Source organism: Lytechinus pictus, chromosome 10, assembly GCF_037042905.1.
Source record: "Lytechinus pictus isolate F3 Inbred chromosome 10, Lp3.0, whole genome shotgun sequence".
Lineage (NCBI taxonomy): Eukaryota > Metazoa > Echinodermata > Echinoidea > Temnopleuroida > Toxopneustidae > Lytechinus > Lytechinus pictus.
In genome coordinates, this window is record NC_087254.1 from 24,672,925 (window position 1) to 24,695,112 (window position 22,188).

At 36.1% G+C, this 22,188-nt stretch overlaps 1 protein-coding gene across 1 annotated transcript in view; it reads left to right on the forward strand.

Moving 5' to 3' along the window:
* The first annotated feature begins 10 nt into the window (after positions 1-10).
* Positions 11-22,188, forward strand: part of LOC129270011 (neurogenic locus notch homolog protein 1-like) — a 33,193-nt gene continuing 11,015 nt past the window's right edge. Inside the window, exons 1-18 of the mRNA XM_064105650.1 lie at positions 11-1,169; positions 4,464-4,503; positions 4,906-4,989; positions 5,934-6,032; positions 8,727-8,846; positions 9,332-9,619; positions 9,777-9,900; positions 10,611-10,741; positions 11,147-11,266; positions 12,628-12,921; positions 16,247-16,370; positions 17,035-17,159; positions 17,691-17,987; positions 18,643-18,766; positions 19,077-19,207; positions 19,691-19,987; positions 20,790-20,913; positions 21,458-21,588. Of these exons, the coding sequence (XP_063961720.1) occupies positions 1,167-1,169; positions 4,464-4,503; positions 4,906-4,989; positions 5,934-6,032; positions 8,727-8,846; positions 9,332-9,619; positions 9,777-9,900; positions 10,611-10,741; positions 11,147-11,266; positions 12,628-12,921; positions 16,247-16,370; positions 17,035-17,159; positions 17,691-17,987; positions 18,643-18,766; positions 19,077-19,207; positions 19,691-19,987; positions 20,790-20,913; positions 21,458-21,588 (2,656 nt within the window). The 5' untranslated portion in view covers positions 11-1,166. The remainder of the gene's footprint in view (positions 1,170-4,463; positions 4,504-4,905; positions 4,990-5,933; positions 6,033-8,726; positions 8,847-9,331; positions 9,620-9,776; positions 9,901-10,610; positions 10,742-11,146; positions 11,267-12,627; positions 12,922-16,246; positions 16,371-17,034; positions 17,160-17,690; positions 17,988-18,642; positions 18,767-19,076; positions 19,208-19,690; positions 19,988-20,789; positions 20,914-21,457; positions 21,589-22,188) is intronic.

Genomic DNA, 22,188 nt, shown 5'->3' on the forward strand with positions numbered 1-22,188 from the left:
CAAAGTAAGGCATGGCTGCAATGAATGAATCCAGATGCCAATGATGTCATAATCCTACATGAGTTAGTAAACATATTTCAATGAAATTAACTTGAGAATCGATATTGTTTATTCTTTTGTTGATTATTGACAAGGTTTTTTGCAGTGTATCTTTATACAACCCTTGTAAGATTATGACATCATTGACATTGGGATCCATTAATTGCAGTCATGCCTTACTTTGGGCTAGGTAAAATATAATCAATGTCATAGTAATTATTAGCCTTTCATTTCATATATATCAAATTTATCTATGACAAAAAAAAAACAATTAAATACGAAGTGTTCCATGACCTTAAAGTTTTGTTACCTCTGGTTACATACTCATGAATTATTTTCCAAGGTCTGTCAATATTTTGTTCTTTTTCTGCAACAGGATCTCTTGATTAGTTCAAGCCTGAATATCTGATTATAGAAAGTGCTTAACGAGATACGTTATTAATCATGCATCATTGCGACTGCAGTGTGTATTTCCGAGCGCGTTATAGGGGTGGGGGTGGTGGAAGGTGCGGGAGAAATGGCTTCATTTGCGAGTGAAAACCCTGTATTATTTTGTTGCTGGCTTGTCTATAGACTGCCGACGACGTAAGCAAGGTTTTGAACTTGAAGGGAGGGGCATTTGTATCAAAGGGTATGGTATCTCCACAACCCCGAGGCATGCCAAGGATAGTATAGCAACGGCGGAAGGAATTACAACTTCGTCTCTTATTCATAATCGATCTCATTTTATATGAGAAAGAAATGACTGCCGAGAGCAATTGATTATGAAGGTACAGATATTTAACGGTCACATGAGTCTATGGATGCCCTGTGTGTGAAACCGCCATATGTATGGTATTGACTTGTTGCCGGTATAATCTTATTCACCATCATCTCTTGCTTTTAAGGTTAGATGCGATTAAAATAACCAAACATTCAAAATTCAACACATTTTTAAGAAAACAAAAATCGGATAAGGAATATGGTTGTTGGTTATATGATATATTGTTGCTTTCTTACGGTCAGTCGAGTTAAGAGTTTTAAATGAGCATCAAAAAAGACTTTCTTCATCGTTCATAGAAAGTCTCATGAGGTGCCGGTCAGTGCAGACTTTGAGGTAGTGGAAATTGCAAGTGCAACGTACAGCTATGGTGAGTTCACTGATTATTCTCCCATAATTTTGTGGTTACTTTTTCTTCGATTATGCATATTAGGTTACATAAATCCCTGTACACGTATGTACATAATTCACATAAATGATGTCGAATTTATGCACTCATAATGAATTTTAACAATTATAAAGTATAATACTGATAGAGTGATAGAGGGCATTTGCGATATTTTCTGGCATCTAATCTATTAATGTTTGATTTGATTAAAATAGAAATGAGATAAGAATTCATTACGTAAAGTATAAATATCTAGTTTATCGATTTCAAAAGCAAATTCATATTTTTGTCCCAGCATTTAACTCTTTAGAAAATAATATATATGCTAATAAAAAGATGATCAACAACGAACGTAGAGGGCGTCAAAATTACCAAGGCTGAAAAATGCCAATTGTAAATTTTAACGGCTAAAAACACATTCAGTGACTTTTGTTCTTTTGTAATATTTGATTGTTGCATGATGTTTGAGTCCAGTTTACATGGCTGATTCTTTACCAAATCCTTAAACGGGCATCAAAGACACAGACTGTACCCAAAAGTGGAATTGACACATATTAAAATACCTGTACCAATTACCAAACGAAAGCTTAAAAACTGCTTAACACCGCTCTACAAGCTTTATGCATTTTTGTCTCACCTGCATAGCAGAGTGAGACTATAGGCGCCGCTTTTCCGACGGCGACGGCGGCGGCGGCGTCAACACCAAATCTTAACCTGAGGTTAAGTTTTTGAAATGACAGCATAACTTAGAAAGTATATGGACCTAGTTCATGAAACTTGGCCATAAGGTTAATCAAGTATTACTGAACATCCTGCCTGAGTTTCATGTCACATGACCAAGGTCAAAGGTCATTTAGGGTCAATGAACTTAGACCATGTTGGGGGAATCAACATCAAAATCTTAACCTAAGGTTAAGTTTTTGAAATGTCATCATAACTTAGAAAATATATGGACCTAGTTCATGAAACTTATACATAAGGTTAATCAAGTATCACTGAACATCCTGCATGAGTTTCACATCACATGACCAAGGTCAAAGGTCATTTAGGGTCAATGAACTTTGGCCGAATTGGGGGTATCTGTTGAATTACCATCATAACTTTGAAAGTTTATGGATCTGATTCATGAAACTTGGACATAATAGTAATCAAGTATTACTGAACATCCTGTGCAAGTTTCAGGTCACATGATCAAGGTCAAAGGTCATTTAGGGTCAATGAACTTTGGCCAAATTGGGGTATTTGTTGAATTACAGCCATAAATTTGAAAGTGTGTTGGTCTAGTTCATAAAACTTGGACATAATAGTAATCAAGTATCACTGAACATCCTGTGCGAGTTTCAGGTCACATGATCAAGGTCAAAGGTCATGTAAGGTCAAAGAACTTTGGCCACGTTGGGGGTATTTGTTGAATTGCCATCATATCTCTATAAGTGTATTGGTCTAGTTCATAAAACGTGAAAATAAGAGTAACCAAGTATCACTGAACATCTTGTGCGAGTTATAGTAGTTTTCAAAATCAGCACTGCTGCTATATTGAATCGCGTGATGCAGGTGAGACGGCCAGAGGCATTCCACTTGTTACCTCTTACCATCTGTTTTTGCCTAAGAATAGCTCCAATTATCGGGTTTCGAAAATAGGTTTTCTTGTGCTTTGCACCGGTCCCAAGACCATGACGTCATGTTGTGATTCCGTAGGTTTGTGCACAGAAAAAGTTGGCGTCTTTTTTTTTCCTTCTTTTTTTTTGGCTTTTCAGATTCCGCGTTTTATTTTCTTTACTTCTATCAGATAAAGATATCATGAATATCTTTTCTTTGAACTGATTAGATCTATAGCCTTGGAATACTTTCTACCATATTTTTTATCCCGCTCACATGGCGCAGCTTTCCAATTCAAACCGCATTCAGATTTTGTGTAACAACTTTTCCAGGCATAGCAATTTGGGCCCAATAAGAGCCAAGCAAAGAAATCGCCAAGAAAAAAAGAATAATCACTGAATGTGCCGCTTTCCTCTAAAATTTGATTTAAAAACATCTAATTTATGATCTACATATCCAAATATTTAGAAGCTCGATAAGGCCTACTGTCGAAACCCGTTAATTTGTATTTTTCTTACACTTTTATTTAGCTTGTATATTCCCTATTTGTCAATTTCACTTTTAGCTTCAGTCTGGGTCTTTAGATAATTTGTAATATTCGGTAATTTGGAGAGAATTCTGTCAATGAATTAACCAATCTACTAACAAGGCTAGCTTCACGTGATCACAGTCACATGGCCTTGGCAAGCGGGGTACTGAGGATGCTGAAGCACCACCAAATTTTTGTTGGGGATGCTGCGTGTAATATTTCCCCATAGGGTGCACCCAAGGTATTTGGAAGGTGCTATAAGGGGGAAAATGTAACCAAAATGACCTTCATTTTATAGTTAAACCCTTTATTTTATTGTTTTGCTTTTCAAATTAACATCAGCACCCCCAGTAACAAAATTGTTCCCAGTGCCCTGCATAGCTGCATAGCCAAGCTCAGTTTTGTGACCTACTAATTGAGGGTTGTGAGAATTAGCAAAAGAATACTGTCACTATCACCGTGATCAGACTATCCCCCGCTTACCGAGACATCCTCCGGAAAACTCAGTATGAACGCTCGAGAGAAAAATCCACCGTCTCCTGTTTTCTTTCCCCGGGATTTTAGAAAGATAGGCGACCAGGGAGATATGTCCCGGTAAGCGGGAAATAGTCTGAACACTGCTTTTTTTCTTTTCATAAGATCCACAGGACGACAACAATGCGTCCATTAGCGAAGGTATTAACAGTTGGCCAAGTGCATTGTAAAAGCAACGTCTCAAAATGCTTTCAATGAGAACAGAAAGGCTATTAGCTCTATAACAAAGATAACGGATTCAGATGTCAAACTTTGATTTAAAAAACCCGCGCTGTTTGGACATAAGGTATCGTGACATGGCCGGTTTAACAACTGATCTGTATATGCCTATATATGTACAGAAACGCTAAACACGTTTATGTGCGGCCGGTACTGGTCTAAGCGATATCTGTATCCTGCTATCTCCATGATATCTGGAATGCTTACGTAATTTCTTGCTTTGAAATCTCAATTGAATATCAGTATCATTGTTCACTTTGAACGCACAAGAAAATGCATGTGTTTTTGTATTGTGTTTGCTTTTATTGTTGGTTGTATACCAATATCAACTATTTAATTTGATATAATACAAATGATGTTATCATTTGCCTCTACCATTGATTTTGCGTTTCAAGGACACACCAGCAATAATCATCGCCAGCCTGATCTGTCTCCGTAAGTTAATTTTCATTCAGGTTGTTCTTATTTGAATGATAGCGTTTTAGATATTGATAAAGCAGTGAGTGCATTATGAGGCTGAATGCTTAATTAAGCTTACGCGAATATTCCCTATCAATACTTTGAAAATTAATTATAATTACAATCTATGAGTTCCATGCGGCTTTTAAAACAGCCATGTGAACATGGTGAAGAATTCCATGTTTTTGGTATTATTATTACTGGAAGATGCTAGGAATCGACTCATAAACAGATATTTTTATCTTTTTGTGGTAGAAAAGAAAATGCGAAATTTAAAAGAAAGCTAAAATATCTGACTTAAGTTCGATCTATACCAGTGACTGTGTGAAAGATAATAGGTGTGATCGAATTTATGTCGATTTTTTTTTTACCTTGAAGTATTTGGATTATCGGTATCTGGAATGTCAGAAATCACGTGTTACGATGGTGAGACTGGAGGACGTCGAAAATGTCAATTTTCAGGTGAGAAATTATTATTGCTTTCCTTCAAGCTTTGCACTTCCGTGGTGAAGTCGAGCTTTTGATATAATAAACGTATGTTTTAACTTCTATTTATTTATTTATATTATATAATAGAATATATATTGCAATCTCTCTAGCATTTTGGTTATTCTAAGTTTTGACAAATTGAGGAAATTACTTCGTCCTGCCCCGATCATGTGACTACGTCATAGGCCTATATTTTTTTTTACATCGGTAACAGATTTACAAGACCAAATACCTCTCGTTATGTATCATTGTTTTCGCTTTCCCTTTTAATTGTTCTTTTTCTTCCTTTCTCTCATAATTCCCCCCTCTCTCTCTCTATCTCTCTCCCTCTCTCTTTCTTTAAGACTCGAAATCGTCTAACCCCTATCAAAATACCCTAGCAGTAGCACCACTCCTGATTTCACATTCAATATTCAACCTTGCGGAAACTGTCTGAAGTTGATAAATAGTAAGCCCACGTGGAAATAGCAAGAACAGGCCTGCTTAAGTGTGTGTGCAGGTGTGTAAGAACGCCAATGGGGAAACTTCAATTGGGGGTGCAAATTTCATTAAAATCCATAAAAAGAAAACTTTGTAACATATCCTTTAATCTTACTATTGCAAAATGCTAAAAAAATCCATCATGACAAAGGCCAAGGTGGTGACGAAACATTGCTATCTAAACCCTTTCCCTCCAGAAAGGTGAACCCTCTAAGATATTATCCCCCATCCAGACTTTCTACTACCACACTGTGTGTTCACGTTATGTTCCACTTGAGTATACTGTCACAGTGGTGCGTTTTAAATTAATTTATGTGGACCTGTCAAATCCCATGGCCACTCAAAGTGCATGAATTTAAATATACATGCATTTGTATTTTGTACGTACTAGAACTATCATGTCTATTTTCATTCTAAATATATTTGTATCATATTAGATTGCCTGAGACGTAAATGCAAAAGTACTTCATGTGAGAGGACCAAAGATGCTGCGGTCATGTCGAGGTTTGGCGAGCAATTAATCAACTGTGGACGAAGTAAGTATTTCCACGCGATCCACGCTCATGAATGAAGAGATGTATGTGATGTATGCGTCATTATTATGAAACACAATGCGCAATGATGATGAAAATCAATTCTACTAATCGATAGGAATGGTATTCTGAAATATAAAAAATCGATATACATAGCCAACTAACTCTAAAAAAATATTGGGTTAAAATGCTCCGTGAGGGTAATTGTGTCCGACCAACAGTGGGCATTTTTATTTAACCAGTGTGATGAAAAAAATTTGCTCATTCTAAAGTAATTGCTGCTTATTTTTTAACCTTACTGGACAATATGCTTCCCGCATTGTACAAAATACTGCTCAAAATTGGTTGGACACATAATTACCCTCATACTGATTAAAAGTCAAGACGAGAGGTGAAAATAATGTTCAGATTGTGATAAGAACATAAAACTTGACACACATGATCAAACAACATTCTAAACATTCAGGGGGTGCCAAAATTAACTCTAAAAAGTATAGCAACGGTTGCTAGGGAAACCTTTTTATTAGCAACCAGCACATAGGATGGCTATGGACCAATAATATTCAACAATTAAGATGCGTTTTGGGATTTAAAACATATTTCCTGTAATTATTACTTTGAAACTGCAGTTCCATGGTAACGATATAGGGCGGGAGTACTAGTCACCCTCCCTGATATTTCTAGCTCCCTTGGCAATTGTTTTTCGAGCATGATTGCACTTGAATATTATCCATATAACATTTTTCTCTATAACCTTTCTCTTAATAAACTGACTCCACACAATAATCAATTGCTAAACGTCATGGTTCCATGTTAGTGCCATCTGAACGAGCACCTCTCGCTTTGAATATTTGATGATGCCAATAACAATGAGTAGTGAATGGGTGCTCCTAATGACTATTAACTTCATTTGATAGTAAAATTCATGAATTTTGTTTAGTCATGCACAGCATTGTATATCAAAGGTTATATTCGTGGCAAGGTTATCGTGAGTCATTAATGAATTAAAATGTTTTCAACGGCTTTTAAAACATTTTAATAACTTTGATCATAAACAAATCGGGAGGCGCGAGAGCTCAGTCAGTAGAGCGGTGGGGGGTTCAGATTCCATTGACCCGAGATCGATTCCCACTTGGCATGCTTGGTGCGCTAGTCCCCTCTGGTAAGGCATTTATCCTCATTACCAGCTCCCTCGGAAAGGACATTAAGCCGTCAGTCCTCTGGTTGCTTGCTTGCTTACAAGCATTCATGCTTTCTTATCAATCAAGTAAAAAACACACACCAATATTTACCAATACAATACATCCGTTAAGTACACCAAAGTGAATGGGGAAGGGTCCTGTCACGGTACCTTTGAGAAAAAGGGGAGGGGGTAGTTTGTACAAGACTAGTATAGGCCTACCTCATGCTTCATTTAAAATTTACAATGAGACACTAATGGCACAGTCATACAGATACTTCTCATTTCCTCTGCGTCAAAGTGCTATTTTCCATGTTTCGGGAAGCTTATATTGTGGTCTGTGATGGCATATAATTCATTTCTCAAGACACCCTTATTGCTGATATTTATAATGACATCGTTTTCCATTCTCATCTCACCTGTAAGCAATGAGTAAATTAGTTTTCATTTAGTACATTTCGATTGTTTTATTTCATTTTTTTTTAAGAAACATGGATTTGAACACCTACTGACAATTTGCTCGCTCGCTTCACTCGCTAGCATATTGATATGCATGGGTAGCCCAACCGTAATTCAACAGTTGGTCACAATTAAAACCATTAAAACAGTCCATTGACAAAAATCGTGATATCATGACTCAAAACCAGATGAGATAGATGGTATTATGTACATATTTATGTACCCTCGTAAACATAGCACTTGATGTTGGAGTGCCCCCAAAATTTAGAATAAGTAGTTTTTATATTGCTATCACCCTCCACTGATCGGACCGGATTTCAACACTGATTTTTATGTTGCAATGATGTATTTAAAAGTAAATACTGAAGGAAATACTGTATTTGGTGGCCATCTTGGATGCCATTTCGAATATATGGCTCAGTGCGATGGGGGGATCCTGGTCGTGTATCGGGGGTCATACAAGGAAGCTACGGAAGTTGTTTTGATTAAGTTCTGGGTGGTAGTTTTCTTTAAAATGCCTTTTTGTGAGGATAAGTTTTGTTACAATAGCAACCATTGGTAAGGAAAGTGGTGTAAATTTTGGCACCACTATTCAAAATGATCAATATATATATATATATATATATATATATATATATAAATAATAAATATATATAAGAGGCAAAGAGGTAATGAAGAAGACGTGGGATTTACGTCGAAAATTTGGACTTAGAAATAAACTCTGTTGGAACTAGTATAATGCATTACCTCTTTGCCTCTTTTATCTCATATATGTCCAACGCGCGAAATGTAATATCGTTATATATTATATATATATATATATCAGTATATATGTGAAGGATTATAGTGCCAATTTTTTTCTTCTATCATTTCCTGAGCAATAGTTGCTGTATTTTGCACCCCTCGCCTAGATTTACAAAGGAAATGGGAGAAAATGAACTGCTTAAAAGTTAAATTTTCAAATAGTATTCACCTTGTTTATATTCAATCTCCGACAGAGACTTCAAATGTATGAATTTGTTTTTGTTCCAAGTTTCTTTTGATCCCCTTTTTAAAAGCCGTTCTAGCTTGTGACAGTAACCCATGTTCTCACCTGCTCCATGGACGGTGCGTCGAGACTAGCGATGGGTATGTCTGCGTTTGCGAGGACGGATGGACAGGATCTAACTGTGATTTGGGTAAGTCCTGTTGTATTTATCATTTTTCGCCATGGCTTTCTCACCTTTTCCCATTTTTTTCTTTGCTTTAATACATATAGGAGGAGGAGGAGGAGGGCAAAGTGCCCCAGATCCGTGAGACTGCTATGACTTCTCCAAAACCGCAGAAGATTTGAAGTACGGGTGCTTTCACTGAAGAGCCATTACTTGATAATAGACTTCTTATATTGACACGTCCAGATACGTTATCTTCGCAAGTCGATAATTTAAATTACATGTTAATTATAATTTTGTCTTAACAACATAATGATATCAATAATTATAATTATATCTTGCGTACAAGCAGATGTAAGTAACTGGGAATACTAACCTTAAAGTCTCGGGCTCTTTTTGTGTCGATCGAGCTCTTTTTTGTTTGAGACCGTCTCGGACTAACACTGATTGTAAAATCAATAATTACCCATGTATGATTGCTCATCTGTGTTCTCCAAACGATCCACTTTTAGATTCGTCACAATGGATATGTTCTAATTCAACTGTTAGATGCTACAATCACTCACCTGCAAAGCTTTCTTACGATGCTGCACTTGCCTACTGCAACGGTAAGAACCCAGTGTCACCTATACCAGAGACAGGAGACGCCTCATTGCTGTTTGTGAGCACAGAGATCGGAGAAGTCGAAAGCCTTTTAAGCATAACTGAAGAGTACGTTTGGATCAATTGCAATGACACTATCACTGAGGGCGAGTTCATCTGCGTAATCGATGCTGGTGGCACCACGACACCCATAAGAAGTAAGACCAATTTCATGCTCCAACTTGCATTAATTTTTTTATTATTTGATTGTGTTTTGGGGCAGTCATTCTGTTCTGAGAGTATAAATCTGTATGTTAATATTTTCATTGAGACGGACCTAAATTAAAATAATTATTGCCTATTATATTGCTTCAGACTGGAGATCGAACCAACCAGACGGTGGTTTGTCTCAGCAGTGTGTTGCTGTGAGTACTGTTCACACTGAATGGGAGGATAAAGCATGTTCAGAGGTGTACGACACAGTCTGCCAGATACATATGTAAGTATGGTTAGAGTTCAGAGTAAAATAATATCACACAAGCAGATTATGGATTTCCAACATCTCTACAAAAAGATTCGGTTGTCAAATTGCACATCATACCACTGATTGCGATATTAAGGGGAAGATTTCAAAACAGTTTTTCGACTGTATGAAGATATGCTCTTCAGTGATCCATAAGTAAATAGTTTATGAAATACTCTCTTTTTCTGGTCTAAACGTATAAAAATTTCAGCCTTCGCTCGGAATATTATATAAGTGGAATATATAGGCCTATCCTATTCGTGATTACGAGATCTGCTTGAAGTGATCTGTTTTTTTTTTGTCAAAATCTTTAATATGTCTGCTTGAGCTTCGCATGCGCATTAGTTAATTGGAGAGCTATATCTGTGCTTTTAGTGAATCCCTAAAGAAATAATCCTTTAATGTCCCCTTTTGTATCAATTTATACAGAATGTTCAGCTCGCGCATTATGCTCGCATTGTTTGTGTAGTGATATACGTAGCATGATTATAAATGTTTGTTTTACTTGTCCTGTTTTCAAGTCTGAGTGTAAAATTTAAAATATATATATATTTTTGAATTCTATTACTTTTCGAAAAGTTGAATGTAAATAACTGATTGCCAGCAAAGCTAACAGTGTACTTGTATACTTATCAAAAGTATATACTTATAGAATTCACAAGCTGAGCATTTGATTTTAACTGCAGCTCTTCTCCGCTGGATATCGACGAATGTGCAAGCAACCCATGCCAGAACGGGGAGTGTACAGATGACGTTTACTTCTTCTCTTGCTCCTGCGATGCAGGGTGGGAAGGAGAACTATGTGACCAACTTATTCGTGAGTATGAAAGGGGAAGTTAACCCTGAAGAAGTTGGTTTTAATAAAAGCAGACAAAAAAAACGTTTGATTTTTCGAGAAAAAAAATCAAAGAAAAACGAATTCATGAATTTTTGAAAATTTTGATCTTGTGACGTCACAGACGAGCAGGTCCTCCATATATCGTGTGATGTAATTTCCCCGAAATTACATTTTCTCAGACAATTGAAAGCGATTTTATTTATGTGGGGGATGTTACATCTGTTCATCCCTTGGGTCCCATGAATAGGTGGTGCTTTGCTTGTGCCCCCCCCCCCCTTCCAGCAGATTGACAAACGCAATTTGTTGAAAAGAAATTATACAAAAGCAACAATTTTTTATTATCATTTCGCATGCATGGTAAACATGTACAATTTAACTCCTCAGCTCCCAGCGTTTGTGACAGTAACCCGTGTTCATACATGTTGAATGGACAGTGCACGGAAATAACCAATGGATACACATGTGAATGCAACACTGGATGGACAGGAATCAGATGTGATTTAGGTGAGTGATTTCATCAATTACCACGTTAAACTACTCGAACATTTAAGAAACACGAAATGAGATGTGAAGCAACATGGTATACATTAAAGTCAAAGCTCAAAAACTGGAGGTTTGGATATTTCATATATTATGCATGTTATGCGCTTATCAATAAAAACAATTACATTATCAAAGCGTCATAGCAATCGAAAGAAACTACATCACAGACGTTTTTTTTTTTCACATAATAGTTTTGATCTCTTCTATGAGATAGTACTATGATTGTTGTCCTAATACTAGGTTTGATTGAGCACTGCCCATTTTTTAATGCTTATGCTCGCAGGTGAATTCCGAAAAAAAACCTGACAGTCACGTTGCGTTCAAGGGATCGGGGAATGAAACAAACTTGAAAAAAAAGTTGCTTGTGCCAGGTGGATCTGCGGACATAAAATTGGACAAAAAAATCATTTTATATGTTTTTCCTTTAATAGACATATTAAGCATAAGCGTGATAAGCAATATTAGGGAGCTTACTTTTTTCATACATGTTGTTCTATATTTTCACAAACTTGGCGTTGTATCCCAAGGATAAAAGAATAGATAAATCAAGCCTCATTCATTCGGTACCTAATACAGGTAAAGCTCGGGAAACATGTTGAGAAAAAAGGTTAGAAACAAATCAAATCAATCTTTTAGGTAAAGTCCATTTCATCTTAATGAAAAATGTCAATATTTATCCATCCAAGTTTTACACGGGTCATTTTATACAAAATTTTGTAAAGATATTGTTGCTCACTCAGGCGCAAAGATTGTCAACAATCTTTTTGTCATTCACTTCAAAAGGCCTTTACCAATATTATGATGGGGATAGCTTCACGATATTTCACTTATATCATTTTTCATAGGATTTCTTTCAAATATTTTTTTGGGGGGAGCACTGAAAAAGAAATAGTGACATGGGCTTTATGTTTCTTATACTTAATGAGCTGGGTGCGATTCCAATATATCCATTTTTGTTTTTCCTTAAGAAATAGACGGTTTAATTCATTTTTATATGACATGCGTAAATAATGAAGTCATTGCATTACAATAACTTTCAAATCAGACTAGTTTCTTAAAAAATGAACAATGAAGAAAATAAAGATATTTCTAATTGTGTTGCCTGGAGATAAAAGTGTACTTAAAATGCCCCAGATTAATATCCCAACTTTCTTATCAATACCTGACAATTATGTATATAAGACAATAGCAATTATTTTCTTTAAACATATGTGAACAGCCTACTGCTAGATTATGCATCACTACCGATCTATTTACAAAGGCTTCCATTCTATTTGTAACAATCATCTTTATTTATTCCGTTTTCCCTGTGTGCTTTCTAGATGAGTTACAGTGGCAGTGCTCTGATACAACGGCTAGGTGTTATAATCATGCAAGTTCAAATTTTTCTTACGATGGTGCACTGGCCTACTGTGATGGTATGAACCCAGTATCACCGATAGATGAAACAGGAGATACGTCACTGCTGTTCGTAAGCACCTCGGCGGAGATCGGAGATGTTCAGACTTTATTTGGTATTACAGAGGAGTACGTATGGGTCAACTGTAACGATCGGTCCGTCGAAGGCCAGTTCGTCTGCGTAATCGACGCCAATGGTACAATCACCTCTGACACTAGTAAGATTTTTATTTTTATTGACCTGATGAGTTTGGCACGTTTTTCTTTTTTTTTCTCTCTCCAGGGTCCCGTAACACAAAGGTTAGCGATTTATTGTACGCTTTATTTTTACGATTGATTGTACATTATAGTCAATGCAATCAATCGTAGAAAATGTTCTACGATCATTGTTAATCTTTGTGTTACGGGCCCCAGGTTTGCAATTGATCTCACAAGTTGAAACAAAACTGTGTAGACATACTGAAGAATGTACAGGTCAAATTGAGTATATGCATATATACCATCACCATCATAACTACTAAAGATGACCATCACAATGTGAATATTTAGAATAGCTTTAAAACACCTCAAATAAATCTGACACAACATGAGTGAAACCACTGGCGGATCCACGGGGGGGGGGGGGGCACAGCCAGCTCGTGTCCCCTTTGAGAGGCACAATTAAAATTTGTAATGTAAAAATGCCGTTAAAACACAAGTGTGCCCCCCCCCCCTTGAAAGTGAGGACTTTTTTTTGCTTGTCAAATTTTTTGTGTACCAAATGTACTTAATTTTTGTTTGAAATACTTTTTGGGGGGATTGTCAAATTGTGCCCCCCCCCCTGAAAATCCTGGATCCGCCCCTGAGGGAAACTACGTAGGAAACCTAACCTCACACACATGTTCACTTTGTACGATGACCTAGGTAACATGTTGCGTTAAGGTCTGAAGGAAGAATACTCATTTCAACGGTTCGCTGAGGCATTTGTATGTATAAAACTTAATATGGCCATTCCAGAGTTGAGATTCGTTAATACCTGAATATTTACATGCAGGATTTATCTTTATCTAACAATCATTGACAAAGATGATGCATCAGTACAGACATATTATATTCGAACTGGAAAATGACAAACAAAATTTGCAGTAAGTTCACATCTTCACAAGACAGGAAAATCAACAAATCATTCTAAATGGGTACACTTACATCAATGTCCGTTACAAACTCATCAACATTTATATTAATTATGGAAAGAACCCTTTAGAGAATAATGATGAATATTGATGATAATGGAAACTGTATAAATACTATCATAGATTATTTTGAATAGTTTAATATCTACGCATGATAGCACTCTATGTAAGAGACTGACTAAATTGAAGATGTGTTCTATAAAGCTAATGTTGGCAAATATACCCTTCAAAACCCCCAGACAGATGCACGCACATGCGTGTGTACACATTTCCTCACACGCACCCCCAACACACACACACCCCACACACACACACACCCACACTACTGTCCACCTTGTACAATTGACCTAGGTAAGAGGTTGCGTTAATGTCTGAAGAAAGAAATTTCGTAACGATTCGTTGAGGCATTGCAACTTCGGGTCAGAAGGTCAAAATGTATATGCCTCCAATCGTTCTTGTTTGGAAGGGAGATTAAAATCTTTTTAACCAACTCTCTCTCTCTCTCTCTCTCTCTCTCTGAATGTACAAGGAGCATTGCAATGGATCAATGTTTTGACCTACCTGCATCAAGTTTGTCCAACTAATATCATAGATATCTCTGGTGGAAAACATGTAACCTACTCTTAGTACTGTGTGCAATTACATATTTTGTAAAACTTGGAGTTACTTGCAATTATTTTACTAAAGCCCTTCCCCCATACACAGTGCTAGAGTAATCAATTAAACTTTTGCAGTACAAAAATAGGGCAGTCCTTTGATGAAAATATGACGAATTCTTTAACAAAATATAGGTTTTTATTTCATTCTCTTGTATAAAACTGGATATAGTCATTCCAGAGTTAAGATTCGTTAATACCTAAATATTTACATGCAGTATTTATCTTTATTTAACATCCATTGATACCGATAATGCATTATTTAAGGCATATGAAATTCGAAACGGAAAATGGCAAACAAAAATTGCAGTAGGAGCGTTGTGGCCTAGTGGATTAGTCTCTGGACTTTGAAACAAAGTGTCGTGGGTTCAAATCCCAGCCATGACGTAGTTTCCTTCAGCAAAAATTGATCCACAATGTGTTGCACTCAACCCAGGTGAGGTAAATGGGTACCTGACAGGAATTTTCCCCTTGAACGCAGTGTGCGTAACAGCTGCTCTGCTAAAACAATTATGCTGTGTTACTTGAAGAACGCTTAGAGACTTCTGAAAAGGCGTTAAGCGCTATATAAGCAAGTATAATTATTATTAATAGGTTCACATCTTCACAAGACTGGAAATCCAACAAATAATTTTTAAGTGGATACACTTACATCAATGTCCGTGACAAACTCATCAACATGTATAACATAATAGACGAGACCCTTCCAGAATAATTATGAATATTGATAATAAGTAAACTGTATAAAAAAATCATCATAGATTCTTTTAAACAATTTAACAAAAGCACACACTATTCCACACGTACACACACAGTGCTGCAGCAATCAAAACAGATAATGAACTGCCCTCAAAGAGAGTATTTCTATTATGATGACGAATTCCTTCAAGAAAATTATAGAGTTGTGAATTTACATATTTCGTGTATGAAAGTGGTCATTTCAAAGTTGAATATTTACAAAGATGGATCTATTTTCATCATTGGCACAGATGATGCATCAGTAAAGACAATTTTATTCGAAATGAAAAATGATAAAGCTTGCAGTAGGTTCACATCTTCACAAGACAGGAAAATCAACAAATCATTCTAAATGGATACTCTTACATCAATGTCCGTGACAAACTCATCAACATTAATATCATATTATAAAAGGAACCCTTAATAATAATAATGAATACCGATAGCAAGTAAACTGTATAAATATCAATATAGATTATTTTGAATAGTTTAATATCTACTCATGATAGCACTCTATGTAAGAGACTGACTGATTTGAAGATGTGCTCTATGTTGGCAAAGATACCAGTCAACCTCCCCACCCCCTCACACACACATACACATGTGCGCGTGTGCGCCCACCTACCCCCAAAATCACACACATGTCCACTTTACATGTTGCGTTAACGTACACACACGCACAAAGTGCTACAGAACTCTAATTGATAATGAATTCTACTTCTGAAGATTAGCAAGATGGCAGTTTTTATAATCATAATGACAGTTTGAGTGACTATGGGGACATTCATCTTTTACAATATCTATATGTATATTTTTAAGACACTAGCTTCCCTCTCCCTCTCCCTCTCTCTTTGCAGTTGAAAGCGAAGATTAAAAATGGTTGATAAGTTAAGAAAAAAGAGCTAAACACAATGAAACAGCCTTCAACCTTGAGATAATTTCTGACAAGTGAAAAAAGTGGTGGTGTTTTTTTTTAGATTGGAGATCTGATCAACCCGGTGGTGGTTTATCCCAGCAGTGTGTTGCTGTGAGTACTGTACACACTGAATGGGAGGATAAACCGTGTTCAGAGGAGTACGATACAGTCTGTCAGATACATATGTAAGTCCACTCAGAAGAAGAACAAAAATTATAACGCTTTTACTAGTTGATGTGTGCCTGGGCAGGATTATACAGAGATAAAATATCAATAATGCTAACAGTGGCTACTTAAGCTGCACACAAGGCCACCGTTCGATGGCTGATAGCGTTTGATATTTTTTTCACATTTATCATTTATCCTTCTCTATAATCATAGAACCGTACAATACTTGATATCACAATGAAATAGCCTAAGTGAATTTTCGTAAACTTCCGCATAGTTCAGTGTTGAACTTTCTTCACTTTGTTTCATTTGCTGATGTCATATATGTGATTACAACTTTATCAAATTTATCCAGCCTTTAATTGTGTACTAGAGACACAGAATCAGAATGTAATTTTTATTCAATTGTCGGTCGGTCAAAATACCAATAATTAGAGCAATTGATCGATCGAGCAGGAAAAACCGTACTGAGAAAAAAACAGCTCTGATGTTTGCTTTATGGGTAAATATAAAAATATCTGACCAGTTTGCGTAGTTGTGGACGTTAGGTAGTGATTTGCATGGCTGCTGGTTCGTTTACTAGCTTTGAAAGATGAAGAGATTCATCACTTTATTTTTGTTGAATGGCTCTCTAAGAGTAAGTAATATTAGCATTTACTTATTCATCTTCACCTTTTACAGAGTACCTCTTGAAGACGTGGATCCATGCACGAGCAACCCATGTCAGAACGGGGACTGTGTCGCAAGTGAGGGAATATTTACATGTACATGCCATGACAGCTGGTCAGGGAATCTTTGTGACATAGGTAAATTTGAATTAATGTGGTTCTGTCACATACACTGCTCTTACGATTCCGCTAATAAACTATATTACCTTTCCAATACCTTTCCAAAATGTTTCTTCGGCTAGTTAACGATTACATACCTTCACATAATTGGGTCTGCTTTATTTTTGGTAAAGTTCAATGTTATTGTCGGTAATATATGTACTTCAGTCGACAGTCAATAGGGACTTTTCGGTTTGCATGTTTGGACTGCTACGTGTGTACGCCATAATAGTCCACGTTTGAGACAATTTATGGAGATCTTCTGTAGTTTCTCTTGTACATCAGCTTCGTTGTAGAAAGAAAGTTTTTTTCTTATCGCCTTGGAAATTAGTTGTTTATGAATAATTATTCATTATTAACTACCATTAAATGAATGTCATCAAAATAAAATAATGTTATCAAAACCATTGTCATTTTAAGTTATTAGATTCGAGCATTCTCATTTTGAAAAAGGAAACAAAATTCAGAATCCTCACATTTTATTTTCCCCCATTTTTAACTATCTTCTAGAATGGAAATGCACAGCGACCAAGTGTTTTCATCTGTCCACCGAAGACATCACTTTCAGCGATGCAGTTGCTTATTGTGATAATCTCAACCCTGTCACTTTAAACCAAACCATTGTAACTGGGACCAAGAACGCATCCGTTCTATTCGTCGGTTCCGACGCAGAAATTACCGAGGTTGAGGGTCTATTTGATTATTTTTCATCAACTCGTCAAGTCTGGGTGAATTGTATCGATGAAGACTCAGATACAAATTATGTCTGTACCATGGATCACATAGGGACACTGACGAGTACTAGAAGTAAGTTCGCGTTTTATTTTTTATTTTTTGTTTATTTATCGTTTGCCTTTTTTCTGTCTTTAGATATTTATTTCCGTCCTTTGGATTAACATGTATGTTGATTTCTTTATGACAACTGTTCTATTTTTTTCTTTTTTCTTACATCTTTTTCCCTTCGCTCTGTAGCTCTATTCGCTACTTTTTGAATCGTATCTCAACTAAAACAATTTTTATTGTATTTATCCGTTTATTGAGGTATGAAAATACATCTCACATGGCAGCTTGCGATTGCATTGGGCACACTTTACATTGATGATAATTTATACAAACTACACGCAAAATACACAAGTAGCATATAAGAAAGACACATAGCATTTAAAGCATTGAAATAGCACATTCATAACACCCCTTCCATATTCTAGATGCCCTTTCGAAGCATAATGATCATAAGATAAAGAAATAAAGATTATATTTTATGATTAATGATTTAATCTTTCTTCCTCTATTCTCTAAAAGGTGCTAGCTTTTACATATGTTAAATATTTCCTTGGTAAACGATTAATATTTTGTGGTGTATCTTGCGTAGTACTATATCCAGAAACCCAACGAATACATGTTAATTCCAGACGATAAATCATGATTGTGGCTGATAATACATTTTTTCCCTTATTCTCAGACTGGAGGTCCGACCAACCAAACGGTGGTGGTAGTCAAGACTGCGTTGCCGTGGTAACAGATGATAATAAATGGCAGGACAAACGTTGCACCGATACCTATAACACAATTTGTCAAATATACAGGTGTGTATGTATGGCCATTAATATATTAGGGCCAAAATTTTATTTTTTTGAAAGAGTACACAATGGATATAGTTTGAAATAGACAGACAGATTGATAAGTAATGAAAATGTTTGAATATACTATCAAATGGGTTATTTCAGTATCATCAACTTGTTTTCTAGACACATCAAAATCTGCAAGCTGGATGAATCCTTTAAGTTTGTTGATTCTCATTATTGATTGAAACGATCGATTGAATTTACTGGTTCTTTAAGTACAGACTGCATGAAGATGTCGATGAAATATTTGTTATTCATTTGCTATATAAAGAGTACCGGTTGCCGATATCGACGAGTGTTCTAGTAACCCCTGTATAAATGGAGTATGTACAGACGGTCTTGGGAGTTTTACTTGTACTTGTGATGAAGGATGGAGAGGAAAACTATGTGATACCATATTTGGTAAGTTTCAGGGCCTAATGAGCCAAAAAACTTCGAGGGGCCGGGCAATGTATAATATTATACAGGGGAATTAGCGAGCAAATGAGAGCGTCCATGAATTTTGAACTTTTTTAATGCAAAAATGTAGATTTTGGCATGCTAGTTATATGAACTATACCAACAACTATATTTATACAAACAACTTCAACATACTCCATTTCACAAAGAAAATCTCTTCCCATTATAATCATAAATGTAACATTCATCTAAATAATGTGTTTTAATTGTTTTTGTATCTTTTAAAATCAAGCATAGTCTTGTTCAGCCTCGAAAAAAAATTGTCGCTTCTTGCTTTCAATGATATATTTTTTCATTATTTATTTATTGATTTATGAATAACCAAATGAATTGCTATTCTTCTTTTGTGTAACAATTTTTATTATTTTATTAGGATTGTTAACGTTTGTGTAATTTTATCATCCCTCTTTTTATCACGTTTAACAGAATGGAAATGTACAGCGACCAAGTGTTTTCATCTGTCCACCGAAGACATCACTTTCAGCGATGCAGTTGCATACTGTGATAGTCTCAACCCTGTCACTTTAAACCAAACCATTGTTACTGGGACCAGGAACGCATCTGTTCTATTTGTAGGCTCCGACGCAGAAATTACCGAGGTTGAGGGTCTATTTGATTATTTCTCATCAACTCGTCAAGTCTGGGTGAACTGTATTGATGAAGACTCAGATACAGATTATGTCTGTACCATGGATGACATAGGGACACTGACGAGTACTAGAAGTAAGTGGACGTTTAATATTTTGTTCTTTATTTATCGCTTATTCTTGTTTATCTGTCTTTAAATGTTTCATTTCTTAGGATTGACATGTTGATTCCTTTGTGACCCCTCTCCTCCCTTTTTTTCTTACATCTACTTCCCTTCACTTTGTAGCTCCATTTCCTTCTTTTTAAGCTCCTATCTCAACTTTAACCCTTTTTACTGTATGTATATGTTTATTGGGGTATAAAATTTATCCCACAAGGCAGCCTTGCCACTGAATTGAACACACTTTGCTTTCTTGATTAAGGCGGCTTCTGCCGGGATCTCACCTGGGTCCTCCACACTTCCTTGTCCCCCATTAAGGTCGCCAGCTCGCTGGTGCTTGTCACTCCCGTGTCCCTCTTCAGCACGTCCACTTTACATCGATACTATTTTTGTCAAACTACACATAAAATAAACAAATAGTATTTAGCAAACACAAATGGCATTTGAAACGTTAAAAATGTCATTCATAACACCCTGCCAGTTCTAGATACCCCGGCAAAAGAATATCGATGGTAGGATGGAAAAATAAAGATTTTATAATATGATCGAATGATTTAATCTGTCTTCCCTTATTCTCTCAAACATGTCAAAGGTGCTGGCTGAGTTTCTTATCCCCCATTCTTTTATCTTGTTTTACGCTTTGCATTTGGTTACTTAATCATTTGATTCCTATGATATTTTCTTGGTGAATGATTAATATTGTGAGGTGTAAAACAAGCGAACTCAATACATGCCGATTCATGGCTTATAAACAGATTTTATTGTTATTCTCTTTAGACTGGAGGTCTGACCAACCAAACGGTGGTGGTAGTCAAGATTGTGTTGCCGTGGTAACAGATGATAATAAATGGCAGGACAAACGTTGCACTGATACCTATAACACAATATGTCAAATATACAGGTGCGTATGTACATTATGTATTGTCATTGTTATATTAGGGCATACAGGTAAATTGTTTGGAAAGAGAACAAAATGGATATAGTTTTAAAATTGACAGACAGATTGATAGGTATTGATATTGGGGGTTTTACTGTCGTGAACCCGTTTACTTGAAACATTTAACTCTGCAAGCTGGATGAATACTTTAAAGTTGTCAAGTGACGGAAACAACCGATGACCGATGCGTGTGAGGCTGGGTGTGGGTGAGTGTGTGTGAGGGTGTGTATAGGTGTTTGTAGTTGGGTGTTCTCCATAGGTCTGCAAGGATGTGAGTTTGTAAGCACGTCTGACTTTGTGCGTCTTTCATTCTCTGTAGATAGGAGTGAGGTTGAATAATCCTGACAGATTGTGTTTATACTATAAGATGTATTTCCATGTTTTGTCGCATGGGGAGGGGTTATTGGGTATCATAAAAGACCTCGATTGAATTTGCTGGTTCTGTAAATAAAGACAATTTATGAAGATATCAATGAAATACTTAGTGTTAATCATTTGCTATACAAAGAGTACCAGTTGCCGATATCGACGAGTGTTCCAGTAACCCCTGTATAAATGGAGTATGTACAGATGGTCTTGGGAGTTTTACTTGTACTTGTGATGAAGGATGGAGAGGAGAACTATGCGATACCATAGTTGGTAAGTGATGAACCAACAAGGTGCATAAAGGGGAATTTTTTTTTACTTACGAGCGAACACATCGTACGACTATAGATTTTTTTTCTTTTTCTTTCATAGAAAGATTTTATTCAAAATCAAACACGAAATCAATTCAATTTACAGAAAAATCATGAAGCAAACATGTTTACAACAACTGTACATGCGTACTATTATCTATTGATAAAACAAAATTATGATGTTTTTTACTAAGAACCCTTTCAATTTCACAATAGCGTTTCAATACGTTCTTAAAAGAACTAAAACACAACCGATCTCCCTTACAACGTGTCGAAAAAATAAAATATTTAGCGTAAAGAATATAACGGTTTACAGTAGAGTATTGAGCGTCAGGGCAACCAAACAAAAATAAATTCGTATTCAAATACACGTCATTGTTAAAAAAAGAGGTTTGGAAGTTTTGAATGAATTGTTGAGTTACAGGGCAGTCCCAAAACAGATGTGAAATGCTTTCAACAGAGGAAGAACAAAATGTACATAAATTAGATTCAGACAAGCCAATATCGTAAAGATATTTGTTCACCCCCATTATCCGATTGAAAAGTTTATATTGAAAGTAGC